Source organism: Grus americana, chromosome 4 (genome assembly GCF_028858705.1).
Source record: "Grus americana isolate bGruAme1 chromosome 4, bGruAme1.mat, whole genome shotgun sequence".
Lineage (NCBI taxonomy): Eukaryota > Metazoa > Chordata > Aves > Gruiformes > Gruidae > Grus > Grus americana.
The window spans coordinates 47,204,783-47,228,680 of NC_072855.1; the positions used below are offsets into that span (position 1 = coordinate 47,204,783).

Genomic DNA, 23,898 nt, shown 5'->3' on the forward strand with positions numbered 1-23,898 from the left:
ACCTCCTTTCAGGTAGCTGTGGAGAGTGGTAAGGTCTCCCCTCAGCCTCCTCTTCTCCAGGCTAAACAACCCCAGCTCCCTCAGTCACCCCTTGTAAGACCTGTGCTCTAGACCCTTCATTGCTCTTCTTTGGACATGTGTGTATATATATACATCTCCTGTCGCAACAGATACACAGTTATATGTAGGATATGGGCATAAATAATAAATCCAGTTTACTTCAGCTGGCTTCTGCAAAACACGGGTGAAGTCTGACTTCAGAAAAACGGAGAGCCCCGAGGTTTGCGCCAGAGAGGCGGGAGCTCAGCGGTGTAAAACTCAAGGGCAGAGTGCAATGACTGCCGGTGCCCAGCAGCCTGCAGCCGCGGCCTGAAGGCCGGCAGGCTCCGCCGGCAGGTTCCGGCCCGCCGCCACCGCCCGCCCTTTATCCGGTCTCTCCTGCGCGGCGGCGTTGCCAGGTGACGGGCAGTGCGGCGGTGGGACGCCGGGGCTCTCGGAGGGGTGACCGGCGGCCGGAGGCGCTGCCAGGCGCGGGGCGGGAGGGAGAGCCCGCCGCCATGTCGGGGGAAGGCGCCGGCAGCGGGGCAGCGTTGCAGGTGAGCGGCGGCGGCGGTAGGCCGCGGGCGGGGAGGCGGGCGGGGAGCGCTGCCTGCGGGGCCGGGAAACGGCGTCGGTGGCGTTTGGCTGCCAGCAGGTTTCTGCGACTGCCAATACGGTAATTTGCTGTTAAAGACAGCAAACCCCCCAAAAAGTCGATTTGCTATCAAAATGAAAGCAGGGGAGCGCCTTCCCTTTGGCGTGGGTGTCCACGCCAAGCTGCTCCCCGTGCATAACCTGGGAAACAGCGGCTCTGTGATGCCAGCAGCCCGACTTCCCCCTTCCTCGGAGTCCTGCAAAACCAGCTGTGGCTGAAGGGCCAGCAGTGGCCAACAGCAGGTGCCTCGGGAAGAGCACAAGACCCATGTCAGCCAACCTGCTCCCAAGCCTTCAGTGTTTTGTGGCCCAGGGTCTTCCAGTCTGGCGATACTGCTGCATTTCATAATGTGTTTTGCATCTATAAGTAAGACCAGTTGCTTTCTGAACCCACGTAAACATGATCTGTCCATGGTGTCCTGCAGCAGACAGTTCAAAATATCAGCGGTTTATGTGACGTTCTTCCATTGTTTTGGACCTGTCACCTGCTTCAGGTTCTTGTACTGCAGTAGTCAGTGAAGAGGTAGTCCGTGCTCACCTCCTCTGTCACGTGTGACTGTACAGACCTTTTTGTTGTGCTCTTGCCAAACAAAACATATCATAGAATCATAGACCCAAAGAATGGTTTGGGTTGGAAGGAGCCTTAAAGACCATCTAGTTCCACCATGCCTGCCATGGGCAGGGACACCCTCCACTAGACCAGGTTGCCCAAAGCCCCATCCAGCCTGGCCTTGAACACTTCCAGGGATGGGGCAGCCACAGCTTCTCTGGGCAACCTGGTCCAGTGCCTCACCACCCTCACAGTGAAGAATTTCTTTCTAACATCTAATCTAAATCTACCCTCTTTCAGCTCAAAGCCATTACTCCTTGTCCTATCACTCCATGCCCCTGTAAACAGTCCCTCACCATCTTTCCTGTAGGTCCCGTTCAGGTACTGGAAGGCTGCTATAAGTTCTCCCTGGAGCCTTCTCTTCTCCAGGCTGAACAACCCCAACTCTCTCAGCCTGTCCTCATAGGAGAGATGCTCCAGCCCTCTGATCCTCTTTGTGGCCCTCCTCTGGACTCGCTCCAACAGCTCCATGTCCTTCTTGTACTGGGGCCCCCAGAGCTGAATGCAGTACTCCAGGTGGGGTCTCACGAGAGCAGAGTAGAAAATATAAAAGGGGAAAAAGTGTCACATTATGATATGTCATTATTGCCAACGAAGAGAGATCTGCAAGATAAGTTTCTTATGAAGCAGAAAGATACTTGGAGAGGTTTTTTTAACATAGAAAAAATGGGGGAATGAGGATAGAGTGAAAACACTGTATTTTACTTATCCTTCATAATAATTTTCAGTTAAACGGGTTAATCTTTATTGCTCAGTTTTACTTACGTACTTGTGGGAGGGGGTGGTTAGTGCTGATCTTGAAGAAGTTAATGTTCCCTTCTGTGTAAAAGTTGTTTGTGAAACCATTTCAGGATGACCTACAAGAAGCAATTTCTGCTCATGCAGCAAGAGAGCAAACAGCTGAATACTCAGACGACTTTGAGAGTGATGAAGATGGCATGACTTCATGCTTTCATGAAAAGAAGCTTCAGCAAATAATGCTTTTAGAAAGTGAAAACATACAGGACGACAGAAAAGATGGTGAAGAAGAATGTTTGGAAAATCAAAATGAGGTTGATGACAGAAAAGATAATGAAGAGTGTTCGGCTGCTGAAGAAGTACCACGTGCTAACAGTGAAAGTGACCACTGTAATGACTTGCCTATTTGTGAAGTACAGAAAAAAAGAAAAGCAGTTACACTGAATCAAGAGGAAAACAAGCCAATACCAAAGCCACGGGTGCACAAAACAAGAAATGCTTCAGCATCAGGTGAAAAGAAAGCATGTGAATGTTGTTACTGCTACTTGCTTAGCCATATTACAGTATTTTAAAAGTGTTGTTTTTTGGGTTATTTTCTGTGTTAGGTATCAGATGCTTTGGCTTTCAGGGAATTTATTTAATATTCTTCTAAAAATACATGTTTCGATAACCTCCAGCTGCAGGGGGTAAACTGAACCAGTGTGGGCCAAGTAGCAGGAGGTTCCTATTTGTCTTTTCCTTTCAGGAGATGAAAACCAGCTGTTTGGGTACTTAAAGTCCAGCTCTCTGTCAGTGCATGTCCGTGGAAGGTGTGGGAGGGCTACAGAGTTGTCTGCTCTGCGTGTACATAGCGCACAGAGCCGTGGTCATACGGTGTCCACAGCAGCCACGCACCCTTTAATGGAAAGGTCCTTAAACAAGCATCCCTGCTCTGTGACCACTGATGTTGGACCACAGTGTTCACAAATATAATGTTGAAGTCATGATGCTGAGACGTCATATTCTGCAATGTAATAGAATGTCAGAAAATGAGCCGTAACCAAAACATTTATGAATGGTAGACTTATCATCACAAATGATCTTTTACTTTGATGATACTGATGTATAATACAACACATAAAAAAGAACTTTAATGTTTCATTATAAGAATAGCTAATTCATATTTAATATGCAAAGTAGAACTTGGAATTCTGCTAATTGACTACATGTGGGTTTACAAATTTAAAATGTTAAAAGGCTTCATATTTTTATCTACTTCATAATATGAGAAGAATTTGTCCTGTTTGATGTTGAGAGAAATTTATGGCTGGTCATTACCTGTGGTTGAAGATTACAACTTTGAAATTGGTAGAGCATGATTAATGAGATCATCTTTTTTTCTTTCCACATGATGGCACCAAAGTGCGAGATATCTGAATGTGCAGCTGCACACTGCAGATGCCTCTCTTTCGTGATCAACTGTGCTCGTGTAGTTTTAGACTGGCAGAAAAAAGGTGAAGAAGTACTTTTCTTTGTGTGAATCTAAGTAGTATAGCGAAACGAGCATATTGTCTGCAGTAGTCAACAATGGTAAACTTTCTTATGTTAGATAAAGTGATCTCTGTCCAACAGAGGAGAAGACTATCCAGAGATTAATCAGCTTTTTATGCTCCTTTGATTTTTCTTGTGATTTACTGCATGGAAAAACTGTCAGTGCACTTGTACGAATATTGTTTGACCTCTTAGCTCTCTAAACTTCACACTAGTTATATAATTAGACTTTATGCAGCTGAGTGTGCTGGATAGGCACCATGATTCTCTCACTTCCTGTGATAGATTTGTGTGAACTAGGACTTAATAAGAAATGCTTCTGTGGCAATGTGCAGAATTAGATACACATTTCTATGTGGATTGACATAGGTAAAGAAAAAGGCAGGTAGAAAGCTGTTGTATGGCTTGATCTTGGTGGTGGCAGGGCAGGGGGAAGAAAACATGAGTAAGATAGGATTACTAAATAAGAGGAAGGTGAGGGGCCAGAGGATAGGAATCTGTAAGAAACCATTGCGTGGTGGTTCTGCTGCCCAGTGACTGCCTTAGGGAGGGAATGGAGACATCACTGAAGAAACTAGAACTATATAGAAAGCCCTCCTCTTCATCTGCATTTCTCATGATGTCTCCTCCTACCCAAGGTCGTTCTGTTCTGCACCGCATGGAGAGGAGCAGTCTTCTCTTTGGATCTTCTCTAGTAGATAAAGGGACAAGCAGAATAGCAAATAGTTTTCCTTACAACAGTGCTGTATATGTGCTCTCTTCTGTATTTATGAAAACACTGTCTCTCTAATTGCAGATAAGCTCTTGAATGTAGTTTCAATATATACACAGAAATAAAAAAATGCCTATTTAGCTTTAAAACTTTCATTAAACTTTCTGAAAAAGTGGCTATAACTCTTTATATAGCTATTTGTATATGGCCTCACTGTATTAAGAAAGCTGTGCTATTATTTAAGTAGATCATTTAACTGAAAATAGTTGCATCTAACTTGACAAAATAGTGCTCCACACTAAAATGTCTTTAACTAGGCATAACTGAAACTATAATATTTATTTTCAGCTGAGAATATCAGCATTCTTTCATTAGATGGCTGTTATAAACCATTACCTCAACCAAGACGTATATTGAGAAAAAGTGGTCCTGTGGAAGACAATGAACTCAGTAGGTCAGAAGGAAAAATAACTTCTAGAAATGGATTGTCTTCATTTTCGGCACCATCATCCCCAACTACTCTGAATGCTCAAGCCATGCCCAAGAAAAAAATGCTTGCTGAAAGCCCTGGTCCTGAAGTAAGAGAGTATATGTGTTGATTTTTTTACCATCTACATTGGAAACTTTTGAGACTAACTTTTAATTAGCTGACAAAATTTTCTGGGTGAAAACAGGGACAAAAATAGGAGTGGGAAAAAATGTTTTTGCCAGTAGCATTCGTATGATGAGGGACAGATAAGAGAACATAATTCTTTTTCTTTCTAACTAGAAACAGGATTTTGTGATGGTTTGCAGCTTTATGTGCTGATTGCTTTTATTTCTCCAAATATAAAACAAGAATTATCCTTCTCCTAGAGAGTTCTGAACATGCATTCTATCAAAGTATTATAAAGTCAAGTTAAATTATTCTGATTTGTTATGAATTGCTCACTTGTTTATGTGTCACTTTCTGATCTAAGGGTCCATGGCTAGAAAGTACACCACCATATTCTATTAATTTTACTTCCCATAATGAAAGATCTGGAGACTCCAATTTACTGACGTGTGGAGAAGCACCACCTGCAAAAGGTAGAACTCGGATACGTAAAACCAGATAAATGTTACCATTTATACCTTAGTAGTGTCTAATAGTCCAATACAAGTTCTCTTAAAATCAGTGACATTCTTAATTTCCTTTCAGCTGTCTTTTAGTATCTTTCTTACGCCCTTGTGTCTCCTTCTGTTCTGGTTTTTCAGGATGGCCCAGCTTCATTCTTGCAGTTATGTCCAAGTACAGTATCATCTCAGGTATTGAGGAATTTGGCCCTAGAGGCATCCCAGGAATGAGAGGAAGAGATTAAAGTTCGAGAATTTAGTTTTTGTACTTTGACTTGTGTCAAGTGTGTACATCATTGTCTAAGCATCTTTGAGACTTAAGAGAAGTCATTTTAATTTCCTTTCCTCTTATGCGATCAATGTGACTAGGGTCTTTCACTTCTTCCTGCACCTTTTCCACAAAGTTTAATACAAACTTAGTAGTGCTTTTCTATTTTTTTGGATTTGTGATTCCTTAACAGTTCTTAGGGGATGTAGACCCTTTAAGAAATACCAAATCTGTGGGCTTCTCAGCAGTATCCATTGAATTTACCTTTCTTAGTCCCCTTTTTTCAGACTGGTTACAAAAAATCCATGGACCCCAGGTTGAAAAACAGTGGAATAGACTGTTAGACACCTTTTTTAATTTGCTAAGGGAATCATGCAGGGGGATAATATGCTGTGTGCAGGACTGTAACAGGTAGGTAACATAGACTGTCAGATGCAGCGAGAACAATGCTGCCTGTATGGCCTATATAATGTCCATATGCTGCAGCCTAATGAGAAGAAAGATAGGACTTGGCTTGAAGAATTTAGTGTAGAAGGGTGAACAAAAGCAGAAAACTCAGGATATGTACTGAGTAGTAAATAACAAATATCCTTAGATCTGTGTTCGATTTCAGGGTTTTTTTATGTTTTGGTGATACCTTGGATTATAAAATTTGTTTGGTATAGCATGATGCTTTTGAGCATCTGTGGTGGGTTGACCCTGGCTGGAGGCCAGGTGCCCACCAGAGCCGCTCTCTCACTCCCCTCATTCACTAGACAGGGGAGAAAAGGTATAACGAAAAGCTTGTGGGTCGAGATAAGGACAGGGAGAGATTACTCACTAATCATCGTCACGAGCGAAACAGACCGAACTTAGAGAGGGAATTCATCTATTACCAAGCAAAACAGAGTAGAGGAATGAGAAAATAAAATCAACTCTTAAAACACCTCCCCCCACCCCTCCCATCTTCCCGGGCTTGACTTCACTCCCGGCTTCAACCTTCCCCCCCTCAGCGGCACAGGGGGACGGGGAGTGGGGGTTACGGTCAGTTCATCGCACGGTGTTTCTGCCGCTTCTTCCTCCTCAGGGGGAGGACTCCTCTCATCGTTGCCCTGCTCCAGCATGGAGTCCCTCTCACAGGGTGCAGACCTTCAGGAGCAAACTGCTCCAGCGTGGGATCCCCCACGGGGTCACGAGTCCTGCCAGCAAACCTGCCCTGGCGTGGGCTCCCCTCTTCACGGGTCCACAGGTCCGGCCAGGAACTTGCTCCAGCGTGGGCTTCCCACAGGGCCACAGCCTCCTTCAGGTGCCTCCACCTGCTCTGGTGTGGGGTCCTCCACAGGCTGCAGGTGGAATCTCTACACCCCCTCATCCTTCCTCCATGGGCTGCAGGGGGACAGCCTGCTTCACCATGGTCTTCACCAGGGGCTGCAGGGGGATCTCTGCTCCGGCGCCTGGAGCACCTCCTCCCCCTCCATCTGCACTGACCTTGGTGTCTGCAGAGTTTCTTACATCTTCTCACTCCTCTCTCCAGCTGCAAAAGCTCGCCCTCTCTAAGTGTTTTTCTTCTTCTTAAAAATGTTATCACAGAGGCGCTGATTGGCTTGGCCTTGGCCAGCGGCGGGTCCGTCTTAGAGCCGGCTGGCATTGGCTCTATCAGACACAGGGGAAGCTTCTAGCAGCTTCTCACAGAAGCCACCCCTGTAGCCCCTCCGCTACCAAAACCTTGCCATGCAAACCCAACACAGCATCATTAATGAAACAATGTCTGAGGAGAGTTTGAATGGGGAAAAGGATATGAGCATGAGTGTACTGGAATGGGTAGATTCTCCAAGTGCAGGCACAGCATAAGAGGAAGAGAATGATAAAGGTGGTGTTGCCAGGACAAAGGAGGACATAGAAACAACAGTGATACAGAGTCTGCAACAAAAGTGGAGGAAAAAGGATTGGGGAAGATTAAGTGTTTAAATTTGATCGTGAAGAATTCCAAGCAGACTGATCAAACTTGTATAGCTTGAACTGCCAAGAAAGAAACTACAATCATAAATACTTACAGGTTTTGTGTGGTATTTCTCATCTAACCATGAGAAGGTTAGTATTTTGTATCTGTTTTACAAACAGAACCAAACTGACTTGCACATGAAGTTCTGTGAAGTTCGTGCACAAGGTGCTCATAGTCAGCAGTAAACCAACTGTCTGCAGTGTCCTGTGCACTAAGTGCTGCAGCTTATTTACCATTGTAGTTTCTGATGCCTACAGCTTATATACAGTTGTACTATCTAGTAAGTGTAAAGTAAAATATGAAAGTTTACAGATCAACAGAAGATAGAAGGTGGTTCCTATGAATTCAGAATTCTCTTTGTCACCTTGAATTTACCTTCATCGTAAATCTGGGCTAAATTTCTTATGTTGTCAGCATTGGTATTCCTTTCTTCAGGTAACTTGGAGTTAATCTCTCATACACAACTTGTATTTCTCTTAAGAATTCCGAAACCAGGACAGTCATCTTCTTACATGCTATAACATTTGTTAAAACTTCAGTTGCTACTCCAGTCTTACATTTAAATACAAGTGAATACTCTTGTTATTGGTCTATATAGTTCTTAGAAGGAAGTATATAGAAAGGACATTATACTATATCAAATATAGTAATATGTTTCATAAACATGCTTTTAGTACAGAAATAACAATACTGAGAAACTATGAAATTCTTGTTGTATAAGCAAATGTGTCCTCTTAATCTTTTTTTCTCCCATTAGATCAAGATCAGAAGAATATCAGCACCAGTGACTTGAAACTGGAGGACAATAGTAGAAAATCCCCTTCTGTGATAGAAGTAATGATGACCACAGTATATGAGAAAACAAAGGAATTAGAGGAGTCAACAGATTACAGTTCGGATAAAAAGTTGAAAATAGTGGAAGGGAAAATAGAAACTGATACAAGACAGGAGGTATCAGTGAATGATCAATCTGAGCATGGGGAGGCAAAGAATACTTCAAAGGACTCTGTCAAGGTTTGTAAAACTGACAACTTACCTCTGGCTTCTAGAGCTGAGTCTCTTACAAATTCTGTATCATTTTATGGAAGATGCAGGAAATACCTTTTGCACAAATCGTTTAAACCAGATAAAGGTATGGAAATGTGCATTTCCCAATATTGGTGAAATACCCTTACCCAAGTGAAAATGTCGTCCCTCTTGTGAGGTTAGCTGAATTGGAATGAGCAGTGTATGTTGGCAGAGGATGGAATCCATGGTGTGACTGGAGTAATGTATAAGATGCAAAACACTTTATGCTTTATCATAAGAAAATATGCAGATATATGTAGCTGTTAAAGCTAAATATTAAAAAACAGTAAAAGAATGTTGATATAATAACAAAGAAACTTACTGTCCAGCTTTGTTCTTTTTATTCCTTTGTGTTTCTAAACCATAGACTATATTTTTACATAGTACAAAGAAATGTTTCCAGGTGCCATTCCAAAAAGATACAGGCATTCTGAAAGTTTATTTGGGTTGTGGTTTGTTTTATTTTTAAATTTCTTACCTTGTACTGTACCCTTTCTATATTAGACCGGCTCTCTTACATATTTTTCTAGCATCCTTGTTAGCTTGTAAAAATCTGTTTCATCCTGATCTAGTTCTGTTGCTTGAGAGACTCTAAAATTTTACTTTTCCTCTGTGTATCTTAGAAATTAAGTGAAACAAAGGACACAGTTCTACAAAACCCGAAAGCTTCTTTATCTGGCAGGTAAGAGAAAGATGCTAGGTATCACAGTCTGCAGAGCGTAAGATGCATGTAAGTGCCCTGACAATGCCGCTTCACTCTCGTTTTCTGTCAGCATTTTCTTCACTGCTGACAATCTCTAACCATCTGTGGAAAATAGTTTAGTAGATGTGGCATGTTCTTGTAACACTGCTCAGGTTATATCAGATCAGACTCCAAGTCTTTGCCAGTGTCTGTGATGAGTATGTGCTACTGGATCCACCAATGAATCCAGTCCATGATGTCTTTACAGGTTTTAAGCTGTTTTGTAGATGAGAGTATAAGGAATTTGTAAACTTTCTTGGCCTGAATATGTTAAGTAGTGTCTTGTTTTGCCAGTCGTAAAGCCCTCAGAAGAAAACGGGCTTCTTCCTCCCTATTCCCAGCCAAGTGCATGTAAAAACAGAATCGTGGTAACTTTCAGTATGCGCTGAAATAAAAAGAACACTACTTGCTATCAGCTACAATAAATGGAAAGATCATTAATATGTTTGGTATTTTTACAGGTCTCTGTCTTCTCCACACTTAAAGAAAAAGGCGAAAGCTGTTCCATCGGCTGCACCTGTTTTATCTCAATACCTGGGAACATTAAAGGTGTTGGAGGATAAACGTGTGCAGAACAACAATACAGAATTTGACAAAGCAGATAGTTTACGAGCAGCTGTTTTCCAGGTAGATCTTAAAAACAAACAAACAAAACCGGAACAAAACAACCAACAAACAGAACTATGCATATAAAGGTCCTGTTACAGGAGTCAACACCTCTTACTTTCTTGAAATCAATATTTCTGAGTATATGCCTTGCATATGCTTATAGGTGTAATAACCCTTTTATTCTGTTGGTTATGACTTTTCATTAAATTATGAACTAAAAAGGTAGATGAGAGGGACATACTGTGGTTCATAATTTATTGTGTCAGTCTGTTTTCAGGCACATATAGTATTTTCCTTTATTTCTACTTCCTTAACATAAGTAAGTGTGTAGTTTAAAGTTTCTTTTCCTGGTATGTTCTATTCAGTTGGCATTCAGAAAAAGTGAAAACGAAGTCTAGTATTCTCTCTGGAAGGATAATCTATGTAGATTCTGTGTAGAATTTTGTAACAATTAGTTTGTGGGTTCCAAAAGATTTTTGCTACTAATCTGGGTGAGAAAAACTTTCATTAACAGATGCTGTATATCTTGATATGTGTTTTTAGTACTTGTTACGCTTCTAGAACAAAACTTAGAACCTCAAATCCATATTTATATTGTCACCATAATTTTTAAAGGTAAAATAAGCTCCATTTAGGACACTTGTATCTTTAAGCAGCATACCAAATATATAATTAAACCTTGAAAATTTAAGCCTGTTTCTGTAAATGGCTCATAACACTTTATGGATGCCTGAAGTCTCAGTCTTCCCAGTTGGATTTTATTCTCTTTAATTATAGGTATTTGCAAGAAAGACAATAAATGTAAATAATATTCCTATATACCAAGTGATAAGAATCTTTATTCCATTCTTTTTTTTCATTTTTTTTAATGTTTACCTTTTTTTTGGTGTTTTTTTAAAAGATCCTTAAGTTTTTTTGTAATTTGTAGCTGATTTTAGAACCTTAGACTATTTCGGTCACAATGTTTATGTGAATACAGCTTAGTCTTCCACATGGCCATCTAAGTAGCACGTGGAATAATTAAGAGTAATTTTGATGGTCATTATATTGGTGCTGGTCTAATAATACATAGTTGTTTTAACAGAACTTTTTTAGTTATACCTTTAAAAGACCTTAAAAGTATTGAAGTCTTATAATGATTCTTACAGAATTGGTTGGAAAAGAAAAGGGTCTTTCTACTGGAATTAAAGAGAATTGAAAAAAAGAAAGCTGAAGAACTACGGAACAATAATGAAAAGGTTTGTTTACATTCTTGTTTTAAAAAGAAGTTGACAAATTATAAATCTTTGAAGTACGCTTACCTGTGCTTTCTGCCCAGCTGCATACCTCCTCTGCTATTCTAAGGCATCTGGTTTTCTCTGACTAGCACAAGGTGAGTTGAAACAGTAAATGGCATGTCCCACTTGTTATGGTTGCTGTAAAAGGTGTGTGGCTGATGCTTCCCTACACATTCACGTAAGGTATGTTAAAAGTGTGCTGCTTAGATTAATTTTCAGGTTCGTTTACAAAGACCATGAGATGCTCAACCCTTCAAGTGTTCAGTTTTAATTTGTTTGCTCCCTATCTCAAGAGAGGCTTTTCTACAGAGAATTATATTTTGAATAGTACTATACGCAATTCTTAGATTTGCCTTTTAAGTATCTAATATGCTTCGCTTCTAAGCATTTAACATTTGTTTCATATTTTTCTACACATATTTTGCAGGAGTAGTTTGTCTTATTCATTTAAGTTTAATTAAAAATGAGCATAGGAAAAAAATGCTCTATATTGTTTAGATTTAATTTTGAGTATTACTCAGAATGTTGTCTGCAAATCAATTTCCATTTCTTTATTGCTCTATCTAATCCTACATTTGACAATGAGTTTAAAGCATACTGTTTCAATTATAGTTTTATATTTAATCGTATTTAAATGTAGACTTATTTTCAATCTAGAAAGAAGCTGTTAAAAGAGAGGAAGCAATTGCATCTTTTGAAGCCTGGAAAAAAAAGAAAGGAAGAGAAGCAAAGAAGTTAAGTGAAAAAAAGAAGCTTGAGGAACTTAAGCAAAAAAAAGCAGCAGAACAGAACGAGGACAAAATGGAAGCAGCACAGAAGGTGATGTGAAATATGTACATGTGTATCAGATATGGTTCAGAAGATTGTTGAGAATAATTTTGATTAATCCAGTAAGAGATGGAAACGAACTAGATTCTAAAGTGTAAACATGGTTAATTTCTGAAGAAAACTCATATTAAAGTCTGCTTTGTTGGCAGTATGTAATATTTACATTTGCACACAAACAGGCATTTTTCAATATCTGGATTCTATTAACTGAACATAAAGTAAATTCCATATAAATATATTGGCAATGAACTATTACTCAGTGGGAAAAATAATTTATTCTTTTTACCTATAGTGATACCCACATCTGAGCAATGCTACAAACAAATATTCCAAAATTGGAATGTGTAGAAATTATAAAAAATAATAATACAGAATAAGGAAGCAGATTATTGACAAAAAGGTGAGGGGTAAGATTTCTAATGAATCTGTGGTTTTCTTTAGGCATTTGAAAAATGGAAAGAAAGAAAAGTGGAATATTTAAGAGAGCAAAGCAGAAAGGAAAAACAGTCTGAAAGAATCAGGAAGAAGAAAGAAGAGGAACTGGTTGCAGAGAAGAAGAGAGACAGCATGTCAGCAGTAGAAAAATGGTACTACTCCACTGGGTTTTGGAATATCAGTTTCCCAAATCTTTGCTTATAAATGCAGTAGGTCTTCTGTGAGTGCTTGATGTGCTTTTAGTTGGGAGACAATGGCATGCTTGGGATCAGGCTCTCTACTCACAATGGAGAACAAGTATAACAATGAGAACAAGCTGTATAGCTTCTTTCAGTTTAGTAACTTAAATGCTTTCCTCCCCAAAAGGCTACTGACTAAGCCCAGGCAGAGATAATGCAACTGAGAAGTAAGATTCACTGAGTAATATAATGTCTTATGTGATTATTCTCATGCTTCATTACTAAGCCATAGGAGGGAAGGTAAATCTTTATCTTCATTTTTTGTGGAATATAATGTATGAACGTAGCTGTATTCAGAAGCAAATAAGATGTGCCCTTTGAAGAAATTCTTTATTAGTTTTACAAGCCAAGACTTTTCACAGACCATGTGCAACTTACTATTACCCACAGAAGTTTTGAATCTAATTTTTGTATGATACCAAATAAGGGAGAAAGCACAGAAAAGGTGATGTCATAATAGGTAGAACAGTAGGTTCATTTATACCTTGGTGATATAATATATAAAGATGGACTTCAAAGATTTTTAATATATATTCTTGATCTTTTATTAAATGTGTAAAATACCTCTTTTGACTCAATTTAGTTAATCAGTCACAGATGCAGCATTTAGTCTGTTCCATGATGATCTCCTGTTCTTCCCTCTCACTATACAGGAATGAAAAAAAGGAAGAATATATGAAACAGAAGAAAGTAGAAAAAATCCAAGAAAGAAGGAAGCAAGAAATACAACAGGCAAAGAAGGAAGAAAAAAATAAAAAGGCAATGGAGGAATATGAAAGATGGCTGGTATTTAATTTTTTTTGCACTTTTTCAAAACCAAAAGGATTAATGTAGTAATGAGTGTGAACACTTTTGTATTGTAATACTCATGGGTTTTCATGCTGTTATGAGAGAGGCCAGATGACGGCAGCATTACATAGCTAGTCCCCCAAAATTCTTGAGCAAAATGATGATAAAATACAGTGGGCTTGAGATTTAGCATACCTGGAAAATAATATTCTCCCTAAATACATGTCATAGAGTTTTGAATTTCATAGTTGGTCTTCATTTTTTGACATTCCATGTCCACAGCAACCATCTCTGAAGGGCCAACTCACCACAGCACAAAACCTGCAAAGCCAAGCAACATCACCAGCTGCAACAGTGAGCACATATACATTCAAGGAAGCATTTAAAGTGGAGACTTGTATACCTTAAAATTGATAAAAGCACTTGTAATGAGGTTTGAGGTTATTTCCATTTACTAGAAAGGGTGGAACTCTCATGCTCCCAATTATATTTTTTCTACAGCAGCGTATTTTAGTCACAGTTGTTAAGCAGTAAACTAATCTAGTACTCTAGTCCCAACAGTAAGGCAGGTTTTTTTTCCTTGCTACAGAAAGACAAACTAGGAGAGAGATCACTAATATTCTTAGTATATATTGTTTTCTTAAAGACGTGTGACTTGCTAGTTAAAGAAGAACCCGCGGATTTCATACTCGCCCTGTGATGCAGTCATTCATCATACAGACTTTCAAGGTTTTCTTAGTTAGAGTGTTTCTTCTGTTGTCTTCCTTCCTTGTGATTCCTGGCATGTATACATACGTATACATATGATCTCTGTTGCCATTTATAAGAATGGGATCTTGCAACTCAGCTAGCTTAAGGTCCTCACAGGGATTCATTTTTACTGTCAGTAGCTTAAAAAAAAAAATCATTTCCAGAGTCTCATGTGAGCTTTCTATTTTCCTTTGGTGGGGGGATGGGGAATAGAGAATTGAGGCAGGCAGATGTAGGGATGTGGGACAAATTTTAAAAGGACAATTGTCCTTTACTTGGCTAACTCAGAAATAGGCAGTTACGTAAAACAGCAAGAGCCTGCATGTTTTCCCTTCTCTCTGTTTTCAAACCCTTTTAGTCTTAGGTTTAAGTCTTTTAAGATCTTATTTGACCTGGTCCCCTGTGGGAATACCTCTGATTTCTGTAATCATTAATAAGAAGTTTTCTGTCGTCCCCTTTGTCAAGTGATTTCCAGCTCAGTTCTGTCAAATGATTAATGTCCAATCTTAGATTATTTCTTGCTTACTCAATATTCTTGGTTCCCAAGGAAGGAAGTACTATGCTTTGAGCAGTAGCTAACACTCTGTTCCAGTATGCTCCTCTTACTGAAACTATCCTCAATTAGCATAGTTGTAGCAAAGTGTGAATGTTACCTCTCACTGTTCATTTGACTGCCTTGCTGTCTTGGACTCAGTATGAAGGTAAAAAAATTATCTCTTTTTCTGGGAATGAAATATGCTGCCTAGCACAGGCTCCCTTGTTCAAATTGTGTATAAATTCCTGAGGTCATCACTTCAGTGGGATTATTAAAATAAATTTTAGTAGTTGGAGGAATGACCAGATCTAAATGGATGTACATGTGCCTACATGAGTGGAGCAGTTTGAAAAATAAGCAGTGTTGGAGGATGTGATAGGTACTGAATTGGTTGGCAGAGGCACCTCTAAAATGATCTCATTTTCAGCGTCTTCGTGCAAGTGTTGACTGATGTGACTCATGCCCAGTCTTCACATTTTTACTTTCTGAAATTGTGCTGGTTTTCGCAGCTAACACACCTTTATTTGAGAAAGCATATCAGGCAATGGCTCCATCATTGTGTTTCGCCATGATATTACCTCACTTTGTATAGTAATAGAGAAGATACACACCTTCAGTGCACTGCGGGAGAGAAATGCCTGTAAAGTTGCCAATGTATTATCGAGGGAACTAAGATGATATTTGCATACAGATAGATAAACAGGCATCAAATCTGAGAGGGCAGAATTGTAGAAGTCTTTTAAGTGTATTATTTCAAATAAGAGGCTTTTTGTTTGAAGGGAAATAAAATAGGAGTATTATAGTGGGAAGTATTCTAATACGTTTTCAGTAACATTCAACAGAAATGAATGTGTAAATTCATCCCCAGCTTTCCTGAACCAGGGGTTAACCATATCGCATGGGTAAAACAGACATAGAAATCTCCCTGTAGTCCTTCTAAAATATAAGAAACATTCTGGGTTTATGTTAATGGCAATTCTGTTACTTATGCTTTTAGAGGTCATTATGTGAATGTTTGATAACATAAGTGCATAGAGAAGATTACTTTTTAAGTATGAAAATAAATTCCCTGAAAAAGGCTATTAACACTTGTAAAATATGAACATAAAAAGGATAATCTTGAGCTGAGATACTTTAGTATTGCTGAGGAAATTTAAACTTCTGGTTTTTTGTTTCTTTCATGGTATTTGCCTCTTGATACTCACGAAGTACTCTTCAAGCCAATCTAGATGTTTCGCTTGATAAATGATCATTTTTCACTTAATAGATACTACCAGTGTCTGACATTTGTAATTGACATGCACCTATTCTGAGGAGTAGAATCATATAGAAGGTTTATAATGGCACATCAGTTTAATTTCCATTATTTTTGAGATAGTAATCTTGATAACTGTTTTCTGTAGAGAAAAGCAAGTATCCTAGATGTGTTATGTTCTTCATTTTATGTGGTAAACATTAACCTAGTATGAGTTGATGAGAAGTAACACTGCTCTCAAATAGTTCTGGAAGACCAACATAAATGCCCTGAAAAAAGTTTGAAAATTTACCTTGAGGTTGAGCATGCTGAACACCTATTTTTGGCATTCTAAAGCTGTTTAAAATCATCAGGAAATGATGTACTGGATGACTGTCATGGATTTGTTGCTTTTCTGGGTTAGAAACAGCTGATGTGGGTTATTCATTTCATGTGTTTTAATAAGATCTATCTGAAAATACTTTCTATATTGGAATTTTAATCTGGCATTGAAATATGTTAGAAATAAGGCTGTTATTGTTATTCCTCTTAAATGTTGTAAGTCTGCTGTACTATCTAAAATTCAATTATTATGTGGCAGTTATATGCTAAAGAATGTGATCTTCCCAGAATTTTTTAAGTGAAAAATGTATGCATCTTACTAGGCTATTAAGTAGGAAACTTCCACAGAGAAATAAGTCGTACAATCAAGTTGATCTAGTGTATGACAAGCTACAGTTATTGTTTTCATCTTTCACTATTTCTGTTACTCTTCTCCTCTTAGTGCAAATAACATCTTGTTTATTATTTTAGGGAAGATTTATATCAGTTATGGCTTGTGAGAGTGTGAACTGTGGTTAGGACTAGAACGTAAAAAGCTTTGTGTTGAAGGCAGGGAAGAAACTAGTAAGTCTTTATGTCAACTTTCATCTTTTAAAAACCAGTTAAATTAACTTGAGAGTCTTTCCTTGGCACTTGGATTCATTCATGAAAATTGGATCTTCAAACCCAAACATTCAAAACTGAGACATGACTAAAAAATCCAAAGCAACTTTCTGTTCCCTTCCTCGATGGGTGTATGCTTCATTTTTGGTTTGGGTTTTTCATACTTGCGTGTATTGTGCAACATGTATTCAGTAAGGAGTGTTTTATAAACATACAATATGCACATTTCTTTGTAACATGATTTCTCAAATAATTGTCAATACTGCTACAATAAGTCCTATTTTTAATGAGTTTTCAATTACCTGTCCTGATGTGTCTGAATGTCAAATACAGATTCAAATTCTAAGACTTGTAGAATATGATTAAATTTTTCTAAATAATAAATTGGCTGGATATGTGCAAATACTCCAAAACATGAATCATATGTATGTTCCATTATAGAGCACATTCTTCCAAAGCTCATCTGTACTGCTTGCACATATCTTGTCATCTGTTTTGAGAAATATCACTGATAATGCAGACTCCTTTCCCCTTAGGGTACTAACCAGTTCCCTTTAAGAATTCCTGAAAAAATATCTTGAACTTGTCTTTAGAACAAGACCCAAAGCCACTAGTTGTGTTCATCCAAGGAGGATCTCTATGGAAGGAGAAAGAAGGCAAAAGTGTAAGATGACAGAGAAGAGTCAGAATCTTACAGTGCTACAAGCCCAGTTTATCTCAGTCACTCCATATAATCCAGACAGATACAGTTTGTATGGAGAGATAATATTTTTTATTGTACTAACTGTGATGAACTTTGGTATTGCTTGTTTTCGTAAAGAGTATTACTTCTCCATGCACACCTTGCCTTGCTTTTAATCAGCTTTTCTAGTAACAACATGAAATGATTGTGTATTTATTTAGCCAGACCAAACATTCCTAACTGAATTGGATCTTCAGATTTGTGTTAAGAAAGACCTAAATGGCACAGATTAAAATCATATTGATAGGGTTGATGTTTCAGTGCATGTTAATGCTTTTTTTAAATTTTTGTACATACCACATGTATAGCTAGCATTAGTACAGTTTGCTGCATATGTGTAAAACAAGAGAAAACTTCCGCTTAAGCTCCCTTTTTTACAGTAACACTTCTACCCCCATTTACCAGTCTACTCTCTTAGCCACAGTTACCTCACTATTTCTCTTCTCACTTATGAATAACAGGCAAACACTGCTAGGAACTTTTGAGTTTGAGGATATACAGTGTCCCTCAGAGGGATGGGATCATGGGTTATCTGAGAGTGCCAGTTACCTTACAGCTGTCTTCAAGGAGCAGTACTTCCACTATAATACAGTTTATACATGTGAAAATACAAAACTTTTACGGTGCTTCAAAATACTGGCTGATAGGCTGCAAAAGAGGAAAGGACCAAGGTTGGGTTTGGCACAACTGATGATGGTTTTCAGCCTGCATATCCGCATTGCATCTTTACTGCCAACGGTGTGTATGCCAGTTGTTGGTCCTAGAGGAGTGAATGCACTGTTCGTGTGCCAGAAAGCCAGCTGCTCAAGGACCTGTTATCCACACCTGTCAAGTGAGGCACTGTAAGTTATGCTCTGGTCCATAATGTCAACCTTGGTTCCACCAAGAGAGAAACTACTTTAAGTCAGTAAGCAGTGAGCTCAAGCACGCGCCACAAACCTGCAAGTATGATACAAAGAAAATTTTCACCTATAAAGTACTCTTCAGTTACTAAATTGGTAATGCAGATGCACCCTCAGATGCTGGTCCTCACAATGGTGAAATGGCAATCATCTTTGTGAAGAAGAATACTTATTTTGTATAGAACAGAACAATATAAAAATATCTATCTAACCTACATTATAAACACTGCAAGGTTTTGATGATGTTATCTATTTAAATTGTTTAATTCTTAGTCTTTTTCTAGTACATGGCAAGTGTGATTTAATAAGTATGGAAAGTTACAAAGATGCATCAATGTTTTCATGTAATGAGAACAACATTTAGCATTATGTTTTAGGCATCCTCTTACAGAAGAGAAGTCATTAGGATGAGACTAATTGTATACAAGACAAATATAGTACCTAATCCACTAGGCCTTCTGCTGGGCTTTTTGTTTAGATAGTGCACAAAACCAGCCCATCCTTGAGACAGTCACCTTAATCCTAAATGACATCAAATGTGCAGCCTCTTGTGTTGCATTGTGCAATGTGCATGACTGAATCCCTAAAAGGGATGTGCTAAGCTCCAAAAGGCAAATCTCCATTGCATGTTAAATTTTCATTTTACACAAGAAAGGTATAACAATAATTGTAACTTTTATGTTGTTGGAGTTGGGGGGGTTTTTTTGTGGGTTGGGGTTTTTTTTGACACATCTTTTTATTCTCAGGAAAAGAAAGAGAGGAGAGAGCAGCTTGAGAAGAAGCAAAAGAAGTTGCAGGCTGTCCATGGGGATGAAGCGCCTTCTCCCTGGAGTCCACCTGGCAAAGTCACATATTCAAGGAATTACTGAGCAGTCTATTGCCTTCGACAAGAAAAGATGTTCCACAAAGTTCGAACAATGGCTAGTCTTTATTTCAATAACAGCTGATTTTCACTGAATTCATAATAGATGTTGCATCCTTTTTGGGGGGTTTATTTTCTCTCTGGAGGTTAAATAGATCCATTGTCCCTTTCCATTGCTTTAGAAAATGTACTAATTTTTGTAATTCCACATTTAACTTAGTATTCGTAAATCCTGCGTTACTTCATTCCTTTTTGGTGAAAGTGTATATTCAGGATACATAAGGCTGGACTCTGGCATTTTTTTTCACCCATTAAGTAGCAAAATGGTTATTTTTAAGTTTCTAGGCCACACTGCTGGGGAGTTAAGTCTGGAAGAAATGCTTTGTGAGGGGGTAGGGAGGTGATGGGCAAGGACGTGTTGGCTCTCTTGTGATGGAATGAAACAAAAGACTAAGGAGTATGGTAGGGGGATGTCATTTTGATACATGAAGAGACAAGCTAGAGAGAACATAATTCTTAGATTATGTTACATTATGAAATATAAAAATAGCTTTTAAATGAAAACTGCATCAACCAGAAACAGGATTTCGTGGGGCCAAAACAGTCAGCCGTATGATGGTACAAAAGAATTAAACTGGAATCCATATAATGTAAAATGATCCAGGACTAAGTAAGACTGTAGCTGTTAATTCCATGTCAGGTCTTCATACACATACATGGGATCGTAGATTTCCTGCTTCCTACAGGAAACAGCATTTTTAGAAGCATATTTGGCAGTTCACACAAAATCAACTGCAAGGGCAGAACAGTGGTACTCTTATGAAGCAAACTTAGACACTGAAAATTATTTTTTTGGAACTTAATTTAAAGGCTTCTGTCATTGTTTTTACATGATCAAGTAAATCCTTCCCAAACATGTTTTCATCATTGCTAATGAGCTAGTTGCTGTAGTAAATTATTAAAATTTCTCCTGTTTTTTCGTGGCTATTTGCCTCACTATTTTGAAAACAATGGCAAGACTGCCTGTCTTTAGAGATCTTCAAATCTCTTGTTTGCCTACCGTCTAAACTCAGACTGTTACTTATGTTTGTATTTACTTATTTGAATTTTAATAATCACTCCAGAACAGATTTGCTTCTCAAGTGTGTATTCCTAAAAAAAAAAAACCACCAACATAAACAGCATCACCAACCAAGACGTAAAAAAACCCTAGTCTTTAAAATATAGATGTATTTTCTCAAATGAGAATCTTGCTCCTGTTTAGACTGACAACCTCCTTGGGAAGTCAAAGGAGCATTTGAGAAGTTGACTTGGTTTTTTCACTCGAGTCCTATGCTGTTCATAAATCACTGAAATACTCATTAATTCTGCATTTCATGTAACACTGGGGCATCTAGTCAGAAAAGAAAAACCACAAGACCGGCAACTAGATGAATTTGTTTAGCTTCCTAATGTTTCTTGCTTGGATTTTACGTTTTAGTGAAAGCCACTGAGGATTTGAGAGGCATTTGTTTTGGCCCTCACTGTTTCTATTACCAGTGTGCTGTACAGGTGAAATTTATTGCTGGTATGTATGTGAAAGTGAAATCAGAAGGATATCTATTCTATCTCATTGTTGAACATGGTCCTGTTCATTTGCAATGTTTATGACAGGCAGGAGCAGGTACTAGAAAGCAAAAAGATTAGAACAGTAGGTAGTGGTGTAGTTACCATCATTAACCTAATTTCTATCCATAAACAAGTGTAGAGGAAGGCTTATAAAATGTACAATATTTCTGTTGCATATGATCTATTGACAGTGTCAAGAAGTATTTGCTAATCTTGAGAATAATGGTGAGGTTTCACTAGTAGTTGTGCTGAATTTGTGTACAGCCAAATCATCTGGCAGATCAGATTTGATCCATTGTGAGGAGTGGTTGCAGATTTGATACAGCTTCTAGATTACGAAGTATTTTTATTGCGGGATCAGGTTTGAGTATGTTGCCTGGTATTCTACATTGCACGTCTCAACTTCCAGTTGCCTTTCATGTACCTTGTTCATGGTAGCCCTGTTGTGTATTGGGATTTTTGAGCAGGCCTCTGCTGGTCCTGCCTCTTGCTTTAAGATCTGCTTCTTCCTCAAAAGATAATTGTACTGGACCTGGCTTTTATTCTTTTATTTATTTCTAGTCTTCTGTCACTGGGCTGCTCACCCAGAAATGTTGTGGCTAGAACAGGTTTTGTTCCACTGAAGAGTCTGTAGAGAAGCTAGGGACCTTTATGACACCCATTCTTTTATCATATATTGTCTGCAGGTAATGCACACCTGATGTCGTCCAGTGGACCTTAATGACAGTAGTGACCTTTTTGCCCCTTCTGTGAGATTCAGATTTGTGCCAAGAGTCATCACTCGAATGCTGAACTTCTGGGTAGGGTAGCATTCATACAGGCTCATCTTTTTTTTCATTTGGGAGGAGGAAGACATTGGTCAAGAAGGGGAGAGGGCAGGGAAGAGGCTGCAGCTCTCAGAGGCCCGCAGTCTGCTCTTGCAGAGCCCCTGGAGTCTGGCTGTGACCCTAGGCCATTTGTGTTTTTTCTTGTAGTACCCACGCTGAGCTTCCTGCGCATTGCATTACCACAGACATTCCCAGCTAGGGAATCTTGCACATTGTCATTTGCACAGAGATTCAGCAAATCTTGATTTTTATCATCTGGCTTAAGCCAGACTGTAGCACAGATACCAGAGATAAGTGAATATGGGGCTTTCATAAGCTCTTGGTGTGGCTCTTGCTGTTACACCTTGGCAGGCCAGGCATTTTTTCCAGCAGTAGGGATATCACGACGACAGCATTGGCACCCAGTGAGAAAGAATCCACTGCCAACAGAAACTTTGAAGTTGTTGAGAAGATGCCCAGCCAGAGCAGCTTCATGGGGCAGCCTAAGAGGTAGTTAGAGACACCAGCAGGGGAGGTATCAGAATTACAGTGCAGGTTGAATGCAACAGAACTGCCAGCTCAAAACTGACCCACCCAAAATTTATGGAAAAAATACTGAACGAATTCAGACATTTAGGCTGGAGCGGTGATGTGCATTGTTGGTCCTCCAGGCTTCTAGCACTTGGAGCCTTGTATTCAGGTTTAGCGCATTAAGAAACTAGCTGTAGTATCATGGGAAGATGAAAAGTGTAGCAGACGGCAGAGTTTGCTGTACGGCTGTCATGATAGGTTAGGAGAGTCTGAGGCACAGCATGTGAGAAACAAATCGTCTGGATCTTTATTTTTTTTCAGTGTTCAGCTACAGTGAGCGCGGCAGGTCCCTGTGCTGACAGGCCGATAGTTGAGGGAGGTAAATGAAAAGCGTGGTAGAGGTAGTGGCAGAGCTAGAAGAGAGTTTGTCATGTGCCTGTGCCTAAACTGAATACTGCATCTCTACTGGCTTTAAGCCTTTAGATGATTGGATGGAAAATTTTTGACAGAAGATAGAAGTGGGAAGATATTGGTAACATCTTTCAGAGGAGTGATATACCTGGCACTCACATAAATCCACAACTTTTCAATTAGAAAAAGATGCTGAAGATCTGTAGATGTGGAAAAACAGTTGATATACAACTGTGTGTTTAACTTCTAAATTTTTGGGAGCTTTGTCTAATTTTACATTGTAAAAACTTGGACATGTTACAGTATGATGCAAATGTGGTAGAAAAATAGAGCTGAGAAATATGAACATATGTACATTAATTTATAAAAATTAACATGTATCTGTATATATCCTGTTAATATGTTCATCGATGACAGAGGAAAAATATTTTTTATTTAATAAAGTATATTTTAGTATAATGTCCTCAATGTTTTCATCAGATCCTAGGATACAGATCTTTATTTAAAGCTTTAATGCATGTAAATGAACGGTGTCCCTAAGCACAAACTATTCTTTCATCATTGTTAATAGGACAAGTAGACAGGAAACTGTATCCCACTGAAGTTGGAGCTCCTGGCACTACAGCTCTCCCTTCCAGCTCACTGACACTCACTTTTGCTTGCTGGCACACCAAGCAAACAAACATTTAAGGAACACAGGGGTTTCCAAGTAATAACCTAGAAGATGATCAGTAACTCTCATTTTTTTTCCAAAGTATTTCAATCAGGCATTAAGTTGTTGCATTGGTGCACTAAAGGGCCAAGTTGATGATAAATACTTTTCTATTCAAATTCTCTCATTCTGGGTAAGAAAGATTGTATGCTGTTCTCCATCATATCTTCTTTCATATTCATAAAATAGTTAGATCATCTTACCTGGTCTGTATATCACGTACTTTTACATTTCACTCGGTTAATT

At 38.9% G+C, this 23,898-nt stretch overlaps 1 protein-coding gene across 2 annotated transcripts; it reads left to right on the forward strand.

Moving 5' to 3' along the window:
• Positions 1–491: 491 nt before the first annotated feature.
• Positions 492–23,354, forward strand: MAP9 (microtubule associated protein 9). 2 transcript variants are annotated; one of them, XM_054825482.1, is made up of 12 exons: positions 492–596; positions 2,155–2,551; positions 4,632–4,861; positions 5,243–5,351; positions 8,385–8,641; positions 9,319–9,377; positions 9,899–10,064; positions 11,195–11,284; positions 11,981–12,142; positions 12,593–12,738; positions 13,479–13,611; positions 19,469–23,354. In XM_054825482.1, the coding sequence occupies exons 1-12, from the start codon at positions 558–560 to the stop codon at positions 19,589–19,591; spliced, it is 1,911 nt and encodes a 636-aa protein (XP_054681457.1). In that variant the 5' UTR covers positions 492–557; the 3' UTR covers positions 19,592–23,354. The 2 variants fall into 2 exon arrangements, with proteins under 2 accessions (XP_054681457.1, XP_054681458.1); XM_054825483.1 differs by lacking the exons at positions 4,632–4,861; positions 5,243–5,351.
• The last annotated feature ends 544 nt before the right edge of the window (positions 23,355–23,898 follow it).

What these genes read in the sequence shown, in the direction of transcription:
- MAP9 (XM_054825482.1), top strand. Translation starts at nt 558, where the DNA reads ATGTCGGGGGAAGGCGCCGGCAGCGGGGCAGCGTTGCAG. An exon ending in CTTCAAAGGACTCTGTCAAG is followed by an intron (nt 8,642 to 9,318) that starts GTTTGTAAAACT and finishes TGTGTATCTTAG; the next exon opens with AAATTAAGTGAAACAAAGGA. An exon ending in ATGTCAGCAGTAGAAAAATG is followed by an intron (nt 12,739 to 13,478) that starts GTACTACTCCAC and finishes CTCACTATACAG; the next exon opens with GAATGAAAAAAAGGAAGAAT.